This window comes from Equus asinus, chromosome X, assembly GCF_041296235.1.
Source record: "Equus asinus isolate D_3611 breed Donkey chromosome X, EquAss-T2T_v2, whole genome shotgun sequence".
In the NCBI taxonomy this organism is placed as follows: Eukaryota; Metazoa; Chordata; class Mammalia; order Perissodactyla; family Equidae; genus Equus; species Equus asinus.
This window is the reverse complement of record NC_091820.1, coordinates 119,413,346-119,435,887: the sequence shown is the minus strand read 5'-3', so window position 1 is coordinate 119,435,887 and position 22,542 is coordinate 119,413,346. Positions and strand designations below refer to the sequence as shown.

General features: G+C 37.7%; 1 protein-coding gene across 1 annotated transcript in view; it reads left to right on the top strand.

Annotated features, from left to right (window-relative positions):
• The window catches only part of ZNF280C (zinc finger protein 280C), a 129,356-nt gene that overhangs the window by 16,679 nt on the left and 90,135 nt on the right, over positions 1-22,542 (top strand). The window contains exons 7-10 of the mRNA XM_014852962.3: positions 6,409-6,523; positions 9,725-9,895; positions 10,041-10,150; positions 14,300-14,520. Coding sequence (XP_014708448.1) covers positions 6,409-6,523; positions 9,725-9,895; positions 10,041-10,150; positions 14,300-14,520 — 617 coding nt within the window. The remainder of the gene's footprint in view (positions 1-6,408; positions 6,524-9,724; positions 9,896-10,040; positions 10,151-14,299; positions 14,521-22,542) is intronic.

Here is a 22,542-nt window from a genome sequence, read left to right as displayed (position 1 = left end):
TCTCCTTCTGAGACCCCTATAATATAGATGTTAGTGCACTTCATATTGTCCCAGAATTCCCTTAGACTGTTCTCATTCTGTCTAATTCTTTTTTCTTTCATCTGTTCAGCTTGGGTGATTTCCTCTAGTCTTTCTTCCAGCTCGCTGATCTGTTCCTCTGTATCGTCTACTCTGCTATTGAGTCCCTCTAGTGAATTTTTCATTTCCGGTATTGTATTCTTCATTTCTGATTCGTTCTTTTTTATATTTTCCCGTTCTTTGCTGATGAGCCCACTGTGTTCATCCAGTCTTCTCCCAATATCAGTGAGCATCCTTGTGAGTTTTTGTTTGAACTCTTTGTCAGGTAGATTGCTTATTTCTGTTTCATTTAGTTCTTTTTCTGGTGTTTTGTCCTATTCCTTGCTTGGAATGTATTCCTTTGCCTCTTTCTCTGTGCTTATATCTATGTATTAGGTGAGTCAGCTATGTCTCTTGATCTTGGAGAAGTGGCCCTATGTAAGAGATACCTTTTGAGGCCCAACAGTTTGCTTCCCTCTTGTCACCAGTCCAAATGATCCAGGAGTGACCCCTGTGTAGGCTACTTGTGTCCTTTTGCTGTGGCAGGGTTGCTTTTACTGCAGGTACCCAGAGAGTCTAGTCTTTACTCCCCTGGCAGGCTGTTTGTAAATTGGGTTTGGGGAGCCCCAGCACCATTGGCTACAAGGTCTAATAACACATTCTTGTAGCAGTTTTCCTGATAATTGGGTGGGTACGCAGTGTAGCTGGTTGCTAGCCTCAGGGGCTTACAGTTGCTGTAGTCTTCAGGCCTGCAAGGCTGTTGTCAGCTCTCTTAGGATTGTAGCTGAGTGGGGCTGGCCCCAGGCCTGGGGGGACCCAATTGTTTCAGGCTTTGGAAGGTGGGGCCAATCCTCTTTGTGGCTGTTTGTGAAGCATAGGTCTTCTGCCACTGATAAGCCCCACCCCCAAAGGTCCACATACATCATCAACACAGTCCTTGTCCATGCAGACTTCTCAACACCCTGGAGAGTACCCCGACACTGCACTGCAGAGGCCCCCACCTCTCCACCAGTGCCCCCAACAGTTCCCCTGGTCCTCACACAGGCCCTGCCCCACAGAGGCAGACACACTTGTCTGCCTGTAGAGGAACAAGGCACCCAGTCTAGGCAGGCTGACAAGTAGCCTGAGGGCTTGCTGTTGGGTGGGGCCGGTCTCTAGGGCAGGCTGCCTGCCCTGGCTGAAGTGTATTAAATCTGTGCTCTAGTGGGTGTGGCAGACCCCTGGGCTATCAGGCCAGGGGAAGCATTTCAATGGTGTCTGCCAGGTCTGTGTCAGCACACCTGTACTAGGTCACAACAATGGCTGCCACCAATGTCTCAGTCTCTGGGGAGGTCTCACCTCTCATCGAGATGCATCCAGAGCCTACCAGGTGAGTCTCTCTTCACCAAAGGACTGTGAAGCTTTCTTTTTGGAGATTTTAGGTTGCTCTCTGAGACAGTGAATTTGTGTGTGGGCCCTTTAAGACTCGGGTCTTATCGGCTTCATTGGATAGCTTTTCTGGGAGTATTCCCCGCTTCAGTTAATAGCCAGCGAAGCCAGGTAATAAGACACTCGTCTCAGTTATGCTGAATCTGAAGGGTGCTTATAGCAGTAATGGGCCCCCACTAAGGTCCCCACTCCTCCAAGAAGGGCTGCATACCTTAGGGTGGCTCCTGCCCTGCCAGCTGTGGAGCTCCGGGGCTCATGAAGGTGGCTTTTTTTCCTCTCCAGAAGGAATTTCTGCCTCTTCCGCCTCAGTCAGGACAGTCCCTTGTTGTGGGGGTTCTTTTTATCCAGTTTTCAGTTTTCTCTCCAGGGTAATTTTTCCAAGAATAGTTGTAACCTGGTTGTGTTTGTGGGAGGAGGGGAGTTCAGAGTCTACCTACGCTGCCGTCTTGACGAGATCTCACTGTATAACAACAGTACCACAAACTTAGTTTAAAGCAATGTACACTTATTATCTCATGATTTCTATGAGTCAAGAGTCAAGGCATGGCTTAACTGGGTACTCTGCTTTGAGGTGTCACAAGGCTATAGTAAGGTGTCAGCCAGAACTGAAGTGTCATTTAATACTGCTTCCAAGCTCACGTGGTTGTTGGCAGCATCCAGTTCTTTGTGAGTTGTCAGACTTGGGGTGTCGGTTTCTTTCTGCTGTCAGTCAGAGACCACCCTCCTTTCCTTGCTCTGTAGGCCTTCCTAACATGGCTGCTTCCTCAAAGCCAACAAGGGAAAGAGAGTCCTCAGCAAGATGGACTATGTAACATAATCATGTACTTTTCATCACTTTTGCCATAGTCTGTTGGTCAAAAGCAATCATAGATTCTGTCCACACTCCAGGGGAGATTACACAAGGGTGTAAGTATCATGAGGGAATTGTGGGGGCCACATTTAGAGTGTGTCTGACACACGGTTTTACAGTCCTCAAAAATGTACAAAGTGTGCCTATCGTTGAAAAACTACTGATAGTATTCTTGCCAATGATAAAATTTGAACTTTCAAGCAAAGATTTGAAGTTTGGATAACTTACATCTGCATTCTGAAACAATTGCCCCTTGTACCCTGGACTAGTCTAAGAAACTGGAATGAAAATGAGAGACTTGAGTGTTGATTCTGTTTTTGTTCATAACTAGAGCATAGTCATAACCTCTCTGGGCTCCACTTTCTTCATTTCTAAAATGAGAATGTTTACCCAGACCACTGGTTCTCAAACTTGGATCCCATAAGCATCCACAGGCCGCTTTAATGTTTTTAAAAACTTAATAGGTGAGGGGCTGGCCCCGTGGTCGAGTGGTTAAGTTCGCGCGCTCCGCTGTAGGAGGCCCAGTGTTTCGTTGGTTTGAATCCTGGGTGCAGACATGGCACTGCTCATCAAACCACACTGAGGCAGCATCTCACATGCCACAACTAGAAGGACCCACAACGAAGAATATACAACTATGTACTGGGGGTGCTTTGGGGAGAAAAAGGAAAAAATAAAATCTTAAAAAAAAAACTTAATAGGTCTATCTGAAGATGGCATGTGTCAATTGAAATAAAGAGTCTAGGTAAAGGTTAAATGAAGGAGTTTATTCCATAATCAAAGTGAGGAACTCGAGTCCTGGGAAATAGTCCAACAGAGTGTTCTGAGGAACTGCTCCAAGGTCCACAGATCTGAGTGTAAATTATATACTTTTAAACAAAGCAGTGTACGTGCAGGAAAGGGCTTATTCATCTAATAGCCACATAATTCAAAGATAACATAAACAAGAATTTTTTGGTTATATGTCAAACAAGGCTTGGAATGTTGGTGTTATCTATGTGTGGAGGGAGGCAAGGCCAGGGTTGGTGAATTTTCCCTTAATCTCCAAGAAGCACAGCTGGGGAAATATGACAGCAGGTACCTTTTATCTTTTCCTGTTGTGGATCTGTCCAGCTGGCACCTTCAGTCATGAGATGTGGGGTTGCAAGGTCATTCTAACCCAAGCTTAGGATAGCCCAAGTGGCTGCTTCATAGCACAGTATGGATTTTTGCACTGATCTTAAGCCTATGTAGCTCACTTGTTAGATTCACCTATTAGACCAGGGAGAGGAGTCCCAAAAGTTTGTTCACACAGGCCACCAGAAATTTAAAAATTATTTGAGTTTTAGCTAGAATCGGATTAACTCAGTGGTTTTCTCATGCTATCATAAGCTGTTTGATATTTAAGAAAAACAAAAAAAGAAACGTTATTTAAATGCAAATAGATGAAAAATCGTCCCTATCTGGGTCCGAGGAGAACAAATAACAAAGAGTCAGGGGTGGACAGTGGTGATATCTTTCGTATTAGAAAAGTTAGAAACTAGAGCTCATTGAAACTCAGAATTTTTTGTTTCTGTGGGCATGCTTGTTTAATCAAAGCTCCTCAATCAAATTCCCAATCCTAGGGAGCTTTTTTTCTTTGTATTTGCTGAGGCAGAGTAGCCCTGAGCCAACATCTGTGCCAATCTTTCTCTATTTTGTGTGTGGGTTGCAGCTGCAGCATGGCTGATGAGTGGAGTAGGTCTGCACGTGGAATCCCAACCCACAAACCCGGGCTGCCAAAGCAGAGCACACTGAACTTAACCACTACGCCACAGGGCTGGCCCCTAGGGAGATTCTTGTTTTTATTTGTTTGTTTTCTGTGTGAGGAAGATTGGTCCTGAGCTAACATCTGTTGCCAATCTACCTCTTTTTGCTTGAAGAAGGTTGTTGCTGAGCTAACATCTGTGCCAATCTTCCTCTACTTTGTATATAGGATGCCACCACAGCATGGCTTGATGGGCAGTATGTAGGTCCAATCCAGGATCCAAACTGGCAAACCCTGGACTGCCGAAGAGGAGTACGAAAACTTCACCAGGCTGGCCCCCCCCTAGGGAGCTTTTTAAAAGTAGAGATTTTTGTCAGTTGGTCTGGGGCGAGGCCTGGGCATGATAGATTTTTTAAAAAACTCTCCAGGTGATCTCATGTGCAGCCAGGGTCTAGAATGACAGATCTATATTCTCGAATGAATTGAGAATGCTGTGTAAGGGAATTTTCTCTGAAATTTTTGAACTTTTTCATTCTTTTTACTTCAACATCTCAGGCAGGCAGCCAGGGAAATAATTATTATTACCCCTTTTAAAGTCAGTGTGATACAACTTAAGGGCACAAGCTGTACAATCAGGCCAACCTGGGTTCTGATTCGAGCTTCATCATCGATAACAAGCTGGGTTGTACTGGGAAACTTACTTCACCATACTTAACCTTAGTTTACTTATTTAGGAAATGAGATAATATCAGGCCTTTAGTACTGTTGTGACAACTGCTTGATGGACTACATGTACTGTGAAAGAGGCAAGTACATTTTAAATAGACAACAATTGGTGGCTATTGTTTCAGTTGGAAAGATGAATAACTTGAATCTCAGAAATGACTTGCCCAAGTTGCATAGTTAAATAAATGGACATCTGAAGCCAAGTCTATTGCCTGTTGTACTTTACCATTGTATTTGGTATCTTGCTGAACTATTTTATGAGATATAAAAAATTCCCAGTTGAAGAATTATTTTATCAAGTTATTTGTTGAATAATGTGTCTGCTCCCTGAAATGGTGGTACTTAATTAAGCAGAGTTATCACCTCAAAAAGGTTTACAGCATTAACTTCATTTGGAGGAACTTCTGTTAAAGATCGATTTTGGAAATTGCTAGTGAATATCTTCCATTTTTAAGTGCAGATACAAGGCTCAAATGCAGAAATCTACTTCGTATGCCTCAAATTCTAGGAATGAGATGGTTTGGGTCACTTCAATATTTGTCTCCATAACTTCTCAACAAACCCATGTCAACAGAAAACTTAGTAGAGAAATAAAATTCTTAAAACCTGATTGTCTCTCAGCTTGTAAGCAAAAACACGCAAGTAAGATCCTTATACTCCTATTGTAAAGGTCATACGTATTGGGCGGATAGAAAAGAAACAGAGGAGAATACATACTATATTTTGGTTTTATTTTCTGCAGATGGTTAGTGTGGTATGTAGCGTGTATCAATCATGACTATATTTTATGCACAGATATCAGTTCCTCTTTTTTCGCTAAACTTTATATTGCGAACATTTTTCTTTATCTTGGATAGTTCTCAAAAAACGATGTTGCACGATAATCTATTTAATTTATTTAACCATTCCTCCATTGTTGGACATATAGGTTTTTAATTTTTGCTATTAGAAATAATTCTCCATTAAATGTTTTGATTTCCTTAGCATAAATTCTTAGAAGTGGAATATTTGGAATAATTGGATCAAAGGGTATGAACATTTTAAAGCCATTGATAGATACTGCCAAAATTTTCTTGCAGGAATGTTGTGCCAAAATATAGCCTCTACTTTGCCAATAATATTATCTTATTTTTTTTCTGAGGAAGACTAGCCCTGAGCTAACATCTGTTGTCAATCTTCCTCTTTTTTTTGCTTGAGGAATATTAGTCCTTAGCTAACATCTGTGCCATCTTCCTCTGCTTTATATGTGGGTCTCCGCTTCAACACGGCTGATGAGTGCTGTAGGTCCATGCCCAGATCCGAACCCACAAACCTGAACCACTGAAGTGGAGTGTGCCAGACAAACACTAGGCTATGGGGCCAGCCTCTAGCATTATTTTTTAACTTTATTTTTTTATTTCAAACTAATTTTAGATTTCCAGAAAAATTACAAAAATAATCCAGAGAGATCCCATATACCCATTACCCAGTAGATGCTAATTTTGACAGAGAGTAATAATTACCTTGGTGTTTTATAACTTATTAGTAATTGATTCATTAAGGTTATCTTTATAGTATTGGCATACAGTTAAATTTACCTTTATAAAAGTTTATGAAACAAAATAATTATAACTTTTTACAGGATTTTACAAAGAAGTCATCACAAGTTGAATCGGATGATTCTCCAGATTTACTGTTTGACTTGACCCAGGATACAATACCACTGTCTCAAGAGGGATCAACAATTTATATAGAAGGTTTGGTTTAGCACTTTGTATAAATGTAGTAACAAGAGACTTGATGAATATACATATATGGAATGAATTTCTGTTTTGAAGTCCATACCTTCATGTTAAGTTTTCATATATTATAAGATAGAAACTAATAGTTCTTGAATGCTTTTCTTGGATGATTGTATGTAAAAGTGTATTTAATAATAGAATATTTTATTTCCTTCTATTAAATTGGCTAATATGTATTCTTTGAGTTCATTCTCACTTGGAACCAGACATAAGCTGAAAAATCTTAATCTAATCTCTGAGAGTCCGAGAAGTCCCCTGATGCCCTAATACTATGGTTTTAAAAAAGTATTAATTATTAGGAAGGCCATTAGTATGAGAAAAAGTGTATAGTTATCAATGATTTCTTAACAGGCTAGTGTCTTTCTATCCAAATAATGATGTAGATGTGATAGTTAAATATGATTATAGAGTAGTATTATAAAGTGGCAGTACTAAAGAAATAGTGATTTGCACATAGTAAGTACTCAGTAGATATCCATTGAAGGAGAAATGAAAATCTCCAAGTGGAGAAGAATTACAGTTCTTTGATTGTATACCATAACATTCATTCATTCATTAGCCTGAATTAAATTAGTATGCCATGAAGTAATTTTATCTAGTTGAAAAATTCCCTATAATCAAAGCAATTACTGTTTCTGTATTAGCAAATTTGATATATTTCACTAAATGGTGAGAGGTACAAAATTTTTTTTGCATGTTTAAATTGTTTACTAACAAATAAGTATGTGTTTACCAAACCAAAATAGAAAGACGTTTATAGTAATGTATGTGCCAAAAATATTTTTCCATTTTTGCTGATACTTGATTGGATATTCACCTACCTAGGTGTCACTTATCTAGTTAGTAAGATAACCAAGAACCAAAATAAACAAAGAGATACAAGTTTTGTCTGAGACCTGATTTTATAAGCACATGGTATTTATTCATAGAAAGAGTCTGAATTCTTGAAGCTTCTAAGGGGTAGAGAGAGTGGCTCCCAGTCTCTCTCTTTAAGTTGTTTATACTGCGGGGAGTGGAGCTTTGCCCTGATGGAAGAGATAAATAGGGTTATAGTTGACTAGGAAGATAGAGGGTTGAGCCTCTGTTCTGAAGACTTTTGTGGCCTTCACCAAATCACCTAACATCTTGACACCTCAATTTTCTCATATTATTAAAGTTGCTGCTTTTACTTTTCTCATTTAATGTCTTCATTCTCTAGACCTCCATCAGCCATTTGGAGAGATCATTTTAATTCTTGCTCTACTCATCTCAGGGCTTTTTTGAGGCTCAAATGGGATAAGTGAGAAGTGAAAAATGCATTAAAGCTTTAAAGGGCTTAACAATAAACATTCGTTAGAATGATAATTATGAATAGTATGTGCCATGTGTTCGGAAGCGTTGTTAATGGACACCTGTCTAGGATGATCATAAAAGCCTCTTGGAGAAGGTTGGATTTGAACTTGATTTTGAAGAAGGAGAATAGGATTTCTCTTGGCACCGTTGAGGATAGTGAATAGCACAAGCCAAAAGCAACAGAGATAAATAAGTTAAAGAGAATTTAGAACTAGTGAGCTCACAGCAATTTTAATTGAGTAATTAATGAGTTCAGAGATTTACTTGTGCTTTAAAAAAATTAGATATAAAACACTCTATTTTCACTATACAATCTGCTAGATCATCAGTCGCCTAGTCCAAAACACCAGCACTCATTGCTTGTTCAAGTAACCTAAGCATCTGAGAAGAATGTTAGCGCAATTGCACAGAAATCAGTTCCAAGTGCCTGCGGTATAGCTCTCCGTAATCATGTGCTTGACGATGGAAAAAGTCATTTCCATGTTATCTCGAAGAATGAGACACAGATTTGACAGAGGAGCCCACTGACGTAAAACTCTTATTTCCTGGCATATGTCTGTTCTACCGCTTCTCCTATAGCTGTACAGTTGGGAGCATTAAAATATCATGTGCAGTGTTACAATCTTTATCACAAAGTACAATTGTGTGTTATTTTTAAAAGGGCTTTTGCTGGGTCTGGTTATAGCCCAAATAGCCCCACTTCTCTTGCAAATGCCCTAGATTACATAATCCTTTAGCTTTTAAGGTGATGGTTTTCAAACTCAAAACTATTTTTATCAATGAAATTTCTATTCAAACAAAATTTTATGTAAAAGTCTGAAAAAAAAGGTAAAAGGAGAGTTTGTCTATCTGATATGCCCACTCTGTTTCCTAAGACAGAATCATTAGGCTCAGGGGAACATAATTTGAAAGCCATTATACTAACTCCAAGCCGTTTCATATGAATGAGTGAGGTAGTATCATTCAAGAATAGTTATTTTTGGGGCTGGCCCCATGGCCGAGTGGTTAGGTTCACGCGCTCCGCTGCAGGCGGCCCAGTGTTTCGTTGGTTCGAATCCTGGGCGTGGACATGGCACTGCTCATCAAACCACGCTGAGGCAGCATCTCACATGCCACAACTAGAAGGACCCACAACGAAGAATATACAACTATGTACCCGGGGGCTTTGGGGAGGAAAAGGAAAAACATAAAATCACACACACACACAAAAAGAATAGTTATTTCTACTTTGTACATAGGGAATAGATACATAATTTAAACCACCTATCAGGTTAAGTGGAGAAAGAGCCAACTTGAGATTTCCAATAGACATCTGAAGTTTTTTTAAAGTATTTTAAAGGATTTGTCTATATTTTTAGAATAGAAATTGTTTTTGTTTATAAGCTCAAATGTATTTAAGCATCTAAAGATAAATTCATCTTTTGGAACTGAGCTTAAAGTGTTCTCTGTACTTCAATTTTTTTTCTCTTTTTCTTGTTTGGAATTTTTTTGGTCTGACTTCTTTCGTGATGCCTATTTATGTATTTCTTCAATTGAAAGCATCTGTAGGATTTTCTTGCATAAGAAGTTTATTTCATGAATTGTTCGAATATTCGTAGTCCATAATAGCTGTTGTGCAATTTCTTTCTACCTATTGATCATAAAAATTTGGATCATTATTTGTTGTCCTTTGTATAATATTGTAATTTCATTATATTATCGGTAATTTAGCTCCAAAGTATTTTTCCCTAATTTTAAATGTAAGGCCATTTTAGTAGTATTTGTAAGTAATGTTCTAAACTGAAGCATTTACAAATATCTTTCCCACCATTTCGATCGTTGCAGCTTTGGATGAAACTCTGCCTATATTAAAACGTCCTTCTACTGCTAAAGTAAACAGTGTTAATCCAAAAAAGCGCAAGATCAGTGAAGGTATTCCTGAAAAAAATCCTTGCACTTCATTGTCTTTAGCGAACTCTCCTTCAGTGACACCCTCCCACGTTATGATATCAAAAGGTAAATATGAAGCTGGCGTATTAAAAAATTGTATTATTTATACATAAATTTTAGAAATTGTGGTGAATTTTAAAACCATTATTACTGCTTGTTGAAGGTTTAAGAAAGAAGAATTTGAGTCATAAAAGTCCTTAATTTATTTTAGGTACAAATACCTCATCAACTCACCATAAAACTGGAACACCGTTTCTAAGATCTTGTCCGAAGTGCAATGTTCAGTTCAATCTTTTGGATCCTTTGAAATATCACATGAAGGTAAAACTTTTTCAAAATTAGATTTTTTTAAATATTCACAAATCTCTGTAACATTAAGGATTGCTATCTAATAAATGCTAGTTTGTCCACATATTTAGATAAGGAATCTTCTCATTGGTGTTTTCATATAACTTAACGAAAATTGAAATTCATAATGATTATCTTTACACAAGATTTTAAAATCCTTCTCAATCAAAATTTAAAAATTAAGTTTATATATACTATAGTCCATGCATACTGTATTTTCATTTTTAATGAAAATAATGTTTTAATCAGAATATTTTGTTGACTCGGTCATGCCATTCTTCAAAATTCTTATAAAGAAAGCACTTTATTAGGTGCTTAGTCTTTAATGTAACTTAAAAATTGTTTTTTTACCTTATTTTTTGTCCATGGTGACATATTCATGTCACATTACTCAATGAAAATCTTAGTCTTGCATTTTAATTTTAAACACTCGGATGGAAAGTAATGGTGGAGCGTTTACTATGAAATGACGGCTTTAACTCAATCCAGAATATAGTTTGTGTAGTTATAGATTAATTCCAGCTTTATATTGGCGTAGGAAGCTCTTGAAATTAGGTTTTAGGTAATTTTCAAAGTACTAATGAAGTATGCGGTTTAGGTATCACTCCACTGAAAATATTTTAGTAGCTCTCACAGTGTTCTGTGTGTCCGTGGAAAGGTAGTCTGTATTGTTCTTGCATGCCCCGTATACACAGCAGGAAGGAGGAAAGGAGGCAAGAAAGAAGGCAATGTAGATATATGCAAGGTAGAAGGCCTGAGAAGAGTGCAAGGCAAAGAAGCCACTTAGGAAAAGTTATTGCTCGCTATTTCAAAGATTGGCAAATTTTTCATTGAAATTCAACCTTTTACAAAAAAATATAGAAAGGAAAGGAGCATTATGAAATTCCAAATACCATCTCTTTATTGTTTGGCAAAAGTATATTTGATCTATCACTGTTTCCACGTCCCTGGGTGTGACTCCTGTTAGCTGTTTTGGTTTCAGTTAAGAAGCAACTTCTACAAGCGCTTTCACTTTTCCTATTTATGTAATATTCTGTAGAGATACTTGATGTTTTTACATTTTACATTGTAGATAGGGAAAAGAGAAGGCTGCGTTTTTTAGTTATCTTTAGTTTATTTAATGGGGGGGGTAATATAGTCACGTGATTCAAAGAGTGTAAGAAGGCATGCAGTGAAAAATCTCACCCCGTCCCTCGATTAGCCTGGTTCCCAATACGACTCACAAAGGAATTTTTTTTATTGCAACTTTTTTGGTGAGATTGGCCCTGAGCTAACATCTGTTGCCAATCTTCCTTTTTCTTTTTCCCCCCAAAGCCCCAGCACACAGTTGTATATCCTAGTTCTAAGTCATTCCAGTTCCTCTGTGTGGGATGCCGCCACAGCACAGCCTGAGGAGCAGTGTTTAGGCCCGTGCCCAGGATCCGAACCGGCAAACCCCAGGCTGCCAAATCAGAGCATGCGAACTTAACCACTCAGCCCCAGGAAATAACTTCTTATTAAATTGTTTTGTATCCTCTGACTTACTTTCTGCCTATACAGACATACATGAATATTCTTATTTTCCATTTATTTTATACAGAAATCATAGCATATTATATATACTTCTGCACCTGGAGAAAATGGCTTTCTCTAAAATGTAGGTTTATTTGTTGTGGCATTCTTTTTGATTAAAACTATGAGAGACGTTTTGCTTCTTGGCCTTTTTGCTAAGTGTAAAACTTGAGAGACATTTACATTTTATCTTGTACATCTTTATTTATCAGTTAAATTTTTATAATATTACAATAAGGATGTCCATTTTGAGAAAAATGTGTTTTCGACTATTTGTGACTGATCTTTTGCTTTTATTATAGATAAGTAGATTATAATACCCCAGAGATAATGTTTTCTTCCAAAAGAAGAATATTTAGAGTGTAAGTCAAATATCCTACTGATCTAAGACACAGTACTAAACTTGAAAATATTATTTCATTTAATCCTTAGAAAATTCTTTAGGATAGATCTTTTTCTTTGTTTTAATAGCCAGTTGATTGGCATAGCTGAGATTCAAATCTCACTTTTTTTTTTGAGAAAGATTAACCCTGAGCTAACTACTGTCAATCCATCTCTTTTTGCTGAGGAAGACTGGCCCTAAGCTAACATCTATGCCCATCTTCCTCTGTTTTATATGTGGGATGCCTACCACAGCATGGCTTGCCAAGCGGTGCCACGTCCGCACCCAGGATCCAAACCAGCGAACCCTGGGCTGCTGAGAAGCGGAATGTGCGAACTTAACCGCTGCGCCACCGGGCCGGCCCCTCAAATCTCAATGTCTTTGATGGCAAAGCCCAGATTTTCACGCTTTCCTCCCCATTTTGAAAATTGTAGGGGCTATTTTCTTGAATGTTACATGGAAACTTGAAAAGAAGGGGTGTTATTTGTTTTTAGGGTATGAAATTTGTTAGTTATCAGTCAGATCTAATGTACTAATATGTCATTTGGGTTCCTATATCTTTACTTATATTTGTCTGCTTTCTCTGTCATGGTTCGAGAAAAGTCTTAGAGTCTCACATTACCACTGCTTTCTTTGATATCTTCCAATTCTGTTTTATGGTTGTTACTATTTAGGATATAGATGGATCTCTCTCTTTGAACTTCATTCTGAATGTGCCCTTTAGCATTTGAATACAGTGTTTCCTTTTTGCCCTGGATTCAATTTTGTTTGATATCAGACTCACAATCCTTGATATCTTATTATTTCCATTGGCCTGTATATTCTTTATCTTTTTATTTTCAACCCTTCCAAATAACTTTGTTTTTGTTACGTGTCTTGCTAACACAAGAGTTGTGTTTTCTTTTGTGATCCTACGTGGAATTTCTTTTTTTAGTACTTAAGTTAAACTCTTTTGCATTCATTGATAGGATAGATTTAATTGGTCTTGATTCTGTCACAATTTTGTGTTATGCTTTCTTTATTTTTTAAGTCTTTCACCTTGTAGTTACATTGTGTGTATGTAGTTTGGGTTTTTAGGAAAGTTTATATTTTTGCTCTCTAGATATTCTTAAAGAATTCTTCTAGAGAAATTCTACAACTGAAAAGTGTGTACAATAAATGAATTCATTTTATCTCATTGAAAATAAAAAGCTCATGTATGAAATTAGGCTCAGTTTATATGAGGTCTTGACTTTATTCATGAGGTAAATTTCCCCTTCAGGTATTTCATCATTCTAGACAGAATGTATTGAGGTTTTCAGGTTGTAACTAATGCTTCTTTCTTTGTGTCCCATGCATTTTCTAGCACCTTGAGTCGGGAGAATGGCAGGTTACTTGTGCTCAAAGTCCAGTTCCAGCCAGGCTTTACTGAAATGCTACTGTCTTATTTGATAGTTAAGCAATACTAACTATCTTATTTGATAGTTAATGGCAAATAAAACTGTCTTTCCTTTTAAGCTGTATCGGCACACAGATATGAAACGTATGATTTTTGGCAAAGGAACAAATTATTGTTAAATATTTACATCTGAAAAGTTGAATTGTGAGGAAAAAGGTTTAGATATACAGGCAGCTCTCCATATCGGCATGTTCTGCATCTGTGTATTCAGCCAGCCACAGATCCAAAGGCCTACAATGGTTGCATCTGTAACTGAATGTGTACGGACCTGTTTTTCTTATCATTAGTCCCTAAATAATACAGTATAACAACTATTTACATAGCATTTACATCGCACTAGGTATTATAAGTAATCTAGAGATGATTTAAAGTATGGGGAGGATGTGCGTAGGTTATATGCAAGTACTCTGCCATCTTATGTAAGGAGCTTGAGCATCCGCGGATGTGGTATTGTGGGGGGGCCTGGAAACAATTCCTCCTGGATACCAAGGGATGACTGTATAGCCATCCATGATCTTAAAGTTTTCCATTTGTTTTTGAAGTCATTTCCTTATGAAGATAATAGGTATTTGTTTGAATCTTTTAGACTACATGAAGGAAGAAGCCAACATTTTGGCGACCATCTTTCCAGATATATTGCCAAACATAGTTCTGTGTGAGCTGACCCTAGTTTATAAACACAGAAACATTTTTTGAAATGTAATTTTTTAAAAAGATATAAGTAAGGCTTATGTATTTTTTTCTCTTTCAGCGTTGTTGTCCAGACATGGTAAATAAATTTTTGGAAATGGTTAAAGTAGAACTTTCAAGTACTGAAAATAAAAATAAGACTGGTGCAGAGAAAGGAAAATTGATCATGTTAGTTAGTGACTTTTACTACGGAAGACATGAAGGAGCTGTTGACGATGAACAGAAGACTTACACAACCTTTAAATGCTTCAGTTGCTTGAAAGTTCTTAAAAATAATATTAGGTATGTAAATACTTATTTCTATTTCTGTTTGAATACTGGAATGCTGCAGATGTAAACCTTGTATGTTTCCTTTTCAGTGCTATCCTAGATAAGCAATTTTACCACTTTCTACTAAGAACAGAGACAGATTATCAAGCTGAAAAGCTTTTGTCCTTGCTTGTATCTTAGGAGTTTGACACTTGGATCCACGTAGTTGTGTTTCTTTCAAATAGCTTAAGAAATGACAAAGTTTGTTTTAACCTAGGGGAAAATTACTTCTTTTCTCTATATTTATCATAGAACTAGGAGTTTTCATGTGACATTGTTATTTTTTAGCTGTTTTTGAATCTTACTTTTCCTATCACAAGAAGAACCACTTTATCCAGTTTGACCTTTTCCATACCATCTACATTTAATGCTCTAAATTTTTAATTCACATTTATAATTTTTAGCACATTTACCTTGCAGAAAAAGTGATCTTTTTTGGTGATCTTTAAAGTTTTATGAAACATGCCTGTTTGATTTTATAACTTAACACATTTTAAAAGTAGAGATTTAATTCTCAATGGAATTCTGAAGATTTATACATGTATGCTTTAATTTTTAGGAACTTATACTTTGCAGTCTTTGAGTTATGTGGTATATTACATATATATCATCTTAAGTGAGATAGTAACAAGACATATTGACTAGCATTTTTCATTGGTTTTATAGCTTGGCATTGTTTTTCCAATATTTTATTATAAAAATTTTCAGATATTCAGCAAAGTTGAAAAATTTCTACAGTGAACATCTGTATATTAACTACCTCAGTTCTACTGTTAATATTTTACTGTACTTGTGTTACCACATAACTATTTATCCATAGACCCAGCTGATTTTTTTGATACTTTTCAGAGTAAATTGCAGACATCAGTGTACTTAGGTGAGATATATGTATGTATAGGTATATATGTACCTATATCGTGACACACACACACACACATATACAAACTTTTAAAAATATTTACCCTTGATAACCATCACTTGTGACTAGCATTCTTAAGCATCATATAGGTCATTTCTAAGCCCAGCATTTATTTTCTGGAGAATTCTTGGGTCCAAAATGAAATACATTACAAAAACGTTGAAATATACTGTAATATAGGGGCTGGCCCCGTGGCAGAGTGGTTAAGTTCGCGCGCTCCGCTGCAGGCGGCCCAGTGTTTCGTTGGTTCGAATCCTGGGTGCGGACATGACACTGCTCATCAAACCACGCTGAGGCAGCGTCCCACATGCCACAACTAGAAGTACCCACAACGAAGAATATGCAACTATGTACTGGGGGGCTTTGGGATGAAAAAGGAAAAAAATAAAATCTTTAAAAAAAAAAAAGAAATATACTGTAATATAAACCTAAAACAATTATGAATGCTCTGTTTATGGTTAGTGCTTTATGGTTTTCAAAGATCTTCCACATGTATTATTCATGTGAGTTTTCATACTTCTTTACCTCCTTTTATCACCCCTCACAGCCATCAGTTGCTAATGATCCCAGTAGCTTAACAGAAGAGAAATTGTGCCTTAAGAGGTGTAACACTGAAACAATGTTATGATAGAACTCTGTGACTTCCTTCCATGTTTTTACAGTAAAATACATCAGAAAATGTTAGTAAGCCTGGAAAAATGCATAGAAAAGTGGTTCACTTGTTAAGTTTCCCGTTATACTTAAATATGCATATGATATTAGAAGTTCTTTCAGCAATAACTCTGCGGGTGTTTCTTCAAGATTAGCCCACTTGGTGTTAAACATGAAATTTTTTCTTTTTATTTCAAAAGACTGGTTACAGATTTCTAGATTATCAGACTATCTAGAAATTTTGTGGCATTTTTTGACTTATTATTTAGTAAATGAAACCTGAGCATTAAACACTGAATAACCAAAGATGTTTTATGTGTTAAACATCACATCCTCATGTGCATGAGGAGCGAGTGGAGTGTGTGGGGCATTGATGGGGTGTGTGGATGCCTCTGCAGTGGGATGACTGGGTCTGCTCCAGGGGAACAGGACATGTGCACAAGCCAGGACTGTGTTGATGGTGTGTGTGGACCTGTGGGCCATGGGGCTTGTCAGTGGCAGAAGACCTGTGCCTCTCAAACAGCCACATAGGGGATCAGCCCCACCTTCCAAAGCCTGAAACAATTAGGTGCTCCTGTACTGGGGCCAGCCTAACTCTGCTGCAATCCTGAGAGAGCTGACAACAGCCTTGCAGGCTGGAGGCGTACAGCAATTGTAAGCCCCTGAGCCTAGCAACCGGCTACACTGAGGGCCTACTCACTTAACAGAAAAACTGCAACAGGAATGTGCTATTAGATGTTGCAACCATCTGTCCTGGGGCTCCCCAAACCCAATAAAGTGACTGAAGGGACCCCAGCAGCCACACGCAGCCGAGCATTACAGCCAGCCAGCCAGGGGGACAACCTAGCCTCCCTGGGCACCTGCAGTAAGAGCAGCCCTGCCACAACAGAAGGACACACATAGCCCACACAGGGGTCACTCCTGAAACATTTGGAACTGGTGACGAAAGGGAAGCACACTGCTGGGCCTCATAAGATATCTCTTACATAAGGCCACCTCTCCAAGATCAGGAGATGTAGCTGACCCACCTAATACATAAATATAAGCACAGAGAGACAAAACAAGCAAAGGAACAGGACAAAACCCCAGAAAAGAACTAAATGAAACAGAAATAAACACTCTGTCTAACAAAGAGTTCAAACAAAAGGTCATAAGGATGCTCCCTGATCTTGGGAGAAGAATGGATGAACTCAGTGAGAATGTCAACAAAGAATTGGAAAATATAAAAAAGAGCCAATCAGAAAAGAAGAATACAATACTGGAAATGAAAAATTCACTAGAGGGGCTCAATAGCAGAGTAGATGATACAGATCAGCAAGCTGGACAAAAGACTAGAGGAAATCACCCAAGCTGAAAAGATAAACGAAAAAAGACTTAAAAAGAATGAAAACATTCTAAGGGAACTGTGGGACAACATCAAGCACACTAACATTTGTATTATAGGTATCCCAGAAGGAGAAGAGAGAGACAAAGGGGCAGAGAATCTATTTGAGAAAATAATAGCTGAAAATTTTCCTATCCTAAAGAAGGAAACAGACATCCAAGTACTGGAAGCACAGAGAGCACCAAACAAGATAAACCCAAAGACGCCCACACCAAGACACATAATGATTAAAATGTGGAAAATTAAAGATAAAGAGGGAGTCTTAAGAACCACAAGAGAAAGGAAACGTGACATACAAAGGAAACTCCTTCAGACTATTAGCTGACTTCCCAGCAGAAACCTTACAGGATAGAAGGGAGTGGCATGATGTATTTAAAGTCCTGAAAGGAAAAACCCTACAAACAAGAATACTCTACCCAGCAAGGTTATCATTCAGAATGGAAGGAGAGATCAAGAGTTTCCCAGACAAGCAAAAACTAAATGAGTTTATGAATAATAAAATCAGTTTTACAAGAAATGTTAAAGGGACTTATTTTAGTGGGAAAGAGAAGACCACAAAGAGGAATAAGAAAATTATCCCCAAAAGGGCAATAAAATCACTGGTAAAGGCAAAAATACAGTAAAGGTAGCAGATCAACCACATATGAAGATAATATGAAGGTCAAAAGTACTAAAATTACCTATTTCAATGATAAGAGAGTAATGGATATAAACAAAATAAGAGGTTTGATATGATATCAAAAACTTAAAATGTGGGAGGAGGTGAGTAACTTTAACAGTCTACTTACACCAATGGATAGATCATCCAAACAGAAGATCAATAAGGAAACATTGGCCTTAAACAACATATTAGACCAGATAGACTTAGTAGATGTATATAGAACATTTCATCCAAAAACCACAGAATACACATTCGTTTCAAATGCAAATGGAACATTCTCCAGGATTGGTCACATTAGACCACAAAACAAGTCTCAGTAAATTTAAGAAGATTGAAATAATACCAACCATCTTTTCTGACCAAAAAGGTATGAAACTAGAAATCAACTTCAGGAAGAAAATCGGAAAAGCTATGAATATGTGGAGATTAAACAAAACACTATGGAACAATGATTGAGTCAATGAAGAAATCAAAGGAGAAATCAAAAAATACCTAGAGACAGGGACCAGCCCGGTGGTGTAGCAGTTAAGTTCACTCACTCCACTTCAGTGGCTGGGGTTTGCCAGTTCATATGCCGAGTGCAGACCTATACACTGATTATCAAGCCATGCTGTGGCAGGTGGCCCATATATAAAATAAAGGAAGATGGGCACAGATGTTAGCTCAGGGCCTGTCTTCCTCATCAAAAAGAGGAGGATTGATGGTCAGTGTTAGCTCAGGGCTAATAGTCCTCAAAAAAAATACCTGGAGACAAATGAAAATGATAATACAACTGGCAAAATCTATGGGATACAGCAAAAGTGCTTCTAAGAGCAAAGTTTATAGCAATACAGGCCTACCTCAACAAACAAGAAAAATCCCAAATAAGCATTCTAACAGTATGCCTAAAGGAACTGGGAAAAGAAGAACAAATGAAGCCAAAAATCAGTAAAAGGAAGGAAATAACAAAAATCAGAGCAGAAATAAATGAAATAGAGACTAAAAAAAGAATAGGAAAAAACCAATGAACCGAAGAGCTGGTTCTTTGAAAAGATAAACAAAATTGACAAACTTTTAGCTAGACTCACCAAGAAAAAGAGAAAGAAGGCTCAAGTAAGTAAAATCAGAAATGAAACAGGAGAAATTACAATGGACACCTCAGAAATACAAAAGATTATAAGAGAATACAATGAAAAGCTATATGCCAACAAATTGGATAATCTAGAAGAAATGGATAAATTCTTAGAATCATATAACCCTCCAAAACTGAATGAAGAAGAAATAGAGAAGTTGAATAGACCAATCACCAGTAAGGAGATCGAAACAGCAATCAAAAACTTCCCAAAAAATAAAAGTCCAGGACCAGAGGCTTCCCTGGTGAATTCTACCAAACATTCAAAGAAGACTTAATACCTATTCTCCTCAAACTCTTCCAAAAAATTAAAGAGGAGGGGAGGCTTCCTAACTCATTCTGCAAAGCCAACATTACCCTGATACCAAAAGCAGACAAGCACAACACAAAAAAAGAAAATTACAGGCCAGTATCACTGATGAACATCAATGCGAAAATCCTCAACAAAATCCTAGCAAGTCAAATACAACAACACATTAAAAAGATCATACACCATGATCAAGTGGGATTTATTCCAGGGATGCAGGGATGGTTCATGTGCAAATCAATCAACGTGTTACACCACATTAACAAAATGAATAAAAATCACTTGATCATCTCGATAGATGCAGAGAAAGCATTTGACAAGATACTGCATCCATTTATGATAAAAACTCTAAGTAAAATGGGTATAGAAGGAAAATACCTCAACATAATAAAGGCCGTATATGACAAACCCACAGCAAATATCATTCTCAGTGGAGAAAAACTGAAAGCTATCCCTCTAAGAACAGGAACCAGACAAGGACGCCCACTTCCACTCTTATTTAAAATAGTTTTGGAAGTCCTAGCCAGAGCAATCGGGCAAGAAAAAGAGATAAAAGTGATCCAAATTGGAAAGGAAGAAGTAAAATTGTCACTATTTGCAAATAACATGATTTATATATAGAAAATCCTAAAGAATCCACCAAAAAACTTTTAGAAATAATAAGTGAATACAGTCAAGTTTCAGGATACAAAATCAACATACAAAAATCAGTTGTGTTTCTATACACTAACAACGAAGTAGCAGAAAGAAGAATTAGTAATACAATCCCATTTGCAATTGCAACAAAAAGAGTAAAGTACCTAGGAATAAACTTAACCCAAGAAGTGAAAGATCTGTACTTTGAAAACTATAAAACATTGAAAGAAATTGAAGAAGACGCAAAGAAATGGAGAGATATTCCGTGCTCTTGGATTGGAAGAATTAACATCGTTAAAATGTCAATACTTCCTAAAGCAGTCTACAGATTCAATGCAATCCCTATCAAAGTTCCAACAACATTTTTCACAGAAATAGAACAAAGAATCCTAAAATTTATATGAAACAACAACATCTGACCTTCAATAGCCAAAGGACTCCTGAGAAAACAGAACAAAGCTGGAGGTATCACACTCCCTGATTTCAAAATATGCTACAAAGCCATAGTAACCAAAACAGCATGGTACTGGCACAAAAACAGACACATAGATCAATGGAACAGAATCGAGAGCCCAGAAATGAACCCATACATCTATGGTTTTTTCAGCTAATTTTCAACATGGGAGACAAGAACATTCAATGGAGAATGGAAAGTTTCTTCAATAAATGATGTTGGGAAAACTGGACAGCCACATGCAGAAGAATGAAAGCAGACCGTTATCTTACACCATACACAAAAATTAACTCAAAATAGATTAAAGACCTGGAACCATTAAACTTCTAGAAGAAAACGTAGGCAGTATGGTCTTCGACATCAGTCTTAGCAACATATTTTCAAGTACCATATCTGGCTAGGCAAGGGAAACAATAGAAAAAAATAAACAAATGGGACTACATCAAACGGAAAAGCTTCTGCACAGCAAAGGAAACCATCAACAAAACAAAAAGCCAACCTAACAATTGGGAGATGTTTGCAAACCATATATCTGACAAGGGGTTAACATCCAAAATATACAAAAAACTCATACATCTCAACAACAAAAAACTGACAACCCAATTAAAAAATGGTCAAAAGATCTGAACAGACATTTCTCCAAAGAAGATATACAGATAGCCAACAGACACATGAAACGATGTTCAACATCATTAACTATCAAGGAAATGCAAATCAAAACTACAATGAGATATCACCTGACTTCCATCAGAATGGCTATAATTAACAAGACAGGAAACAAGTGTTGGAGAGGATGTAGGGAGAAGGGAACCCTCTTACACTGCAGGTGGGAGTGCAAACTGGTCTGGCCACTATGGAAAACGGTATGGAGATCCTCAAAAAATTAAGAATAGATCTACCATATCATCTAGCTATTCCACTGCTGGGGATTTATCCAAAGAACATGAAAACACAAATGCATAAAGATACATGCACCCCTATGTTCATCGCAGCGTTATTCACAATAGCCAAGACTTGCAAGCAACCTAGGTGCCCATCAAGGGACAAAGAGATAAAGAAGATGTGGTGTTTATACACAATGGAATACTACTCAGCCATAAGAAACCATGAAATCGGGCCGTCCCCGTGGCGCAGTGGTTAAGTTTGCACGTTCTGCTTCGGCAGCCCGGGGTTCGCCAGTTCAGATCCCGGGTGCGGACATGGCACCGCTTGGCACACCATGCTGTGGTAGGCAGCCCACATATAAAGTAGAGGAAGATGGGCACGGATGTTAGCTCAGGGCCAGTCTTCCTCAGCAAAAAGAGGAGGATTGGCAGCAGTTAGCTCAGGGCTAATCTTCCTCAAAACAAAACAAAAAAACCATGAAATCCAGCCATTTGTGACAACATGGATGGACCTTCAGGATATTATGCTAAGGGAAATAAGTCGGAGGGAGAAAGTCAAATACCATATGATCTCCCTCATAAGTAGGAAGATAAAATCAATGACAAAGAAACACATAGAAACAGAGATTGGATTGGTGGTTACCAGTGGGGAAGCGGGGAGGGAGGAGGGTGGAAGGGGTGATTAGGCACAGTGTGTGGGGATGGATGGTAACTAGTCTCTGGGTGGTGAACGTGATGTAATCTATGCAGAAATCGAAATATAACAATGTACACCTGAAATTTATATAATGTTATAAACCACTGTTAGCACAATAAAAAAATTTACCTTCATGGTAAAAACTAGGATGGCAAATTGCTGGTTTTTAGTGGATGGTAGAAGCTAATAGCTAAAGATTGCTGCTCTCTGCCATGTCAACATATTGTAGGATATTTTTTTTCCTACACCGTGCCACCAAAACCAGTTAGGGCTATTTTCTTCTGAGAATAG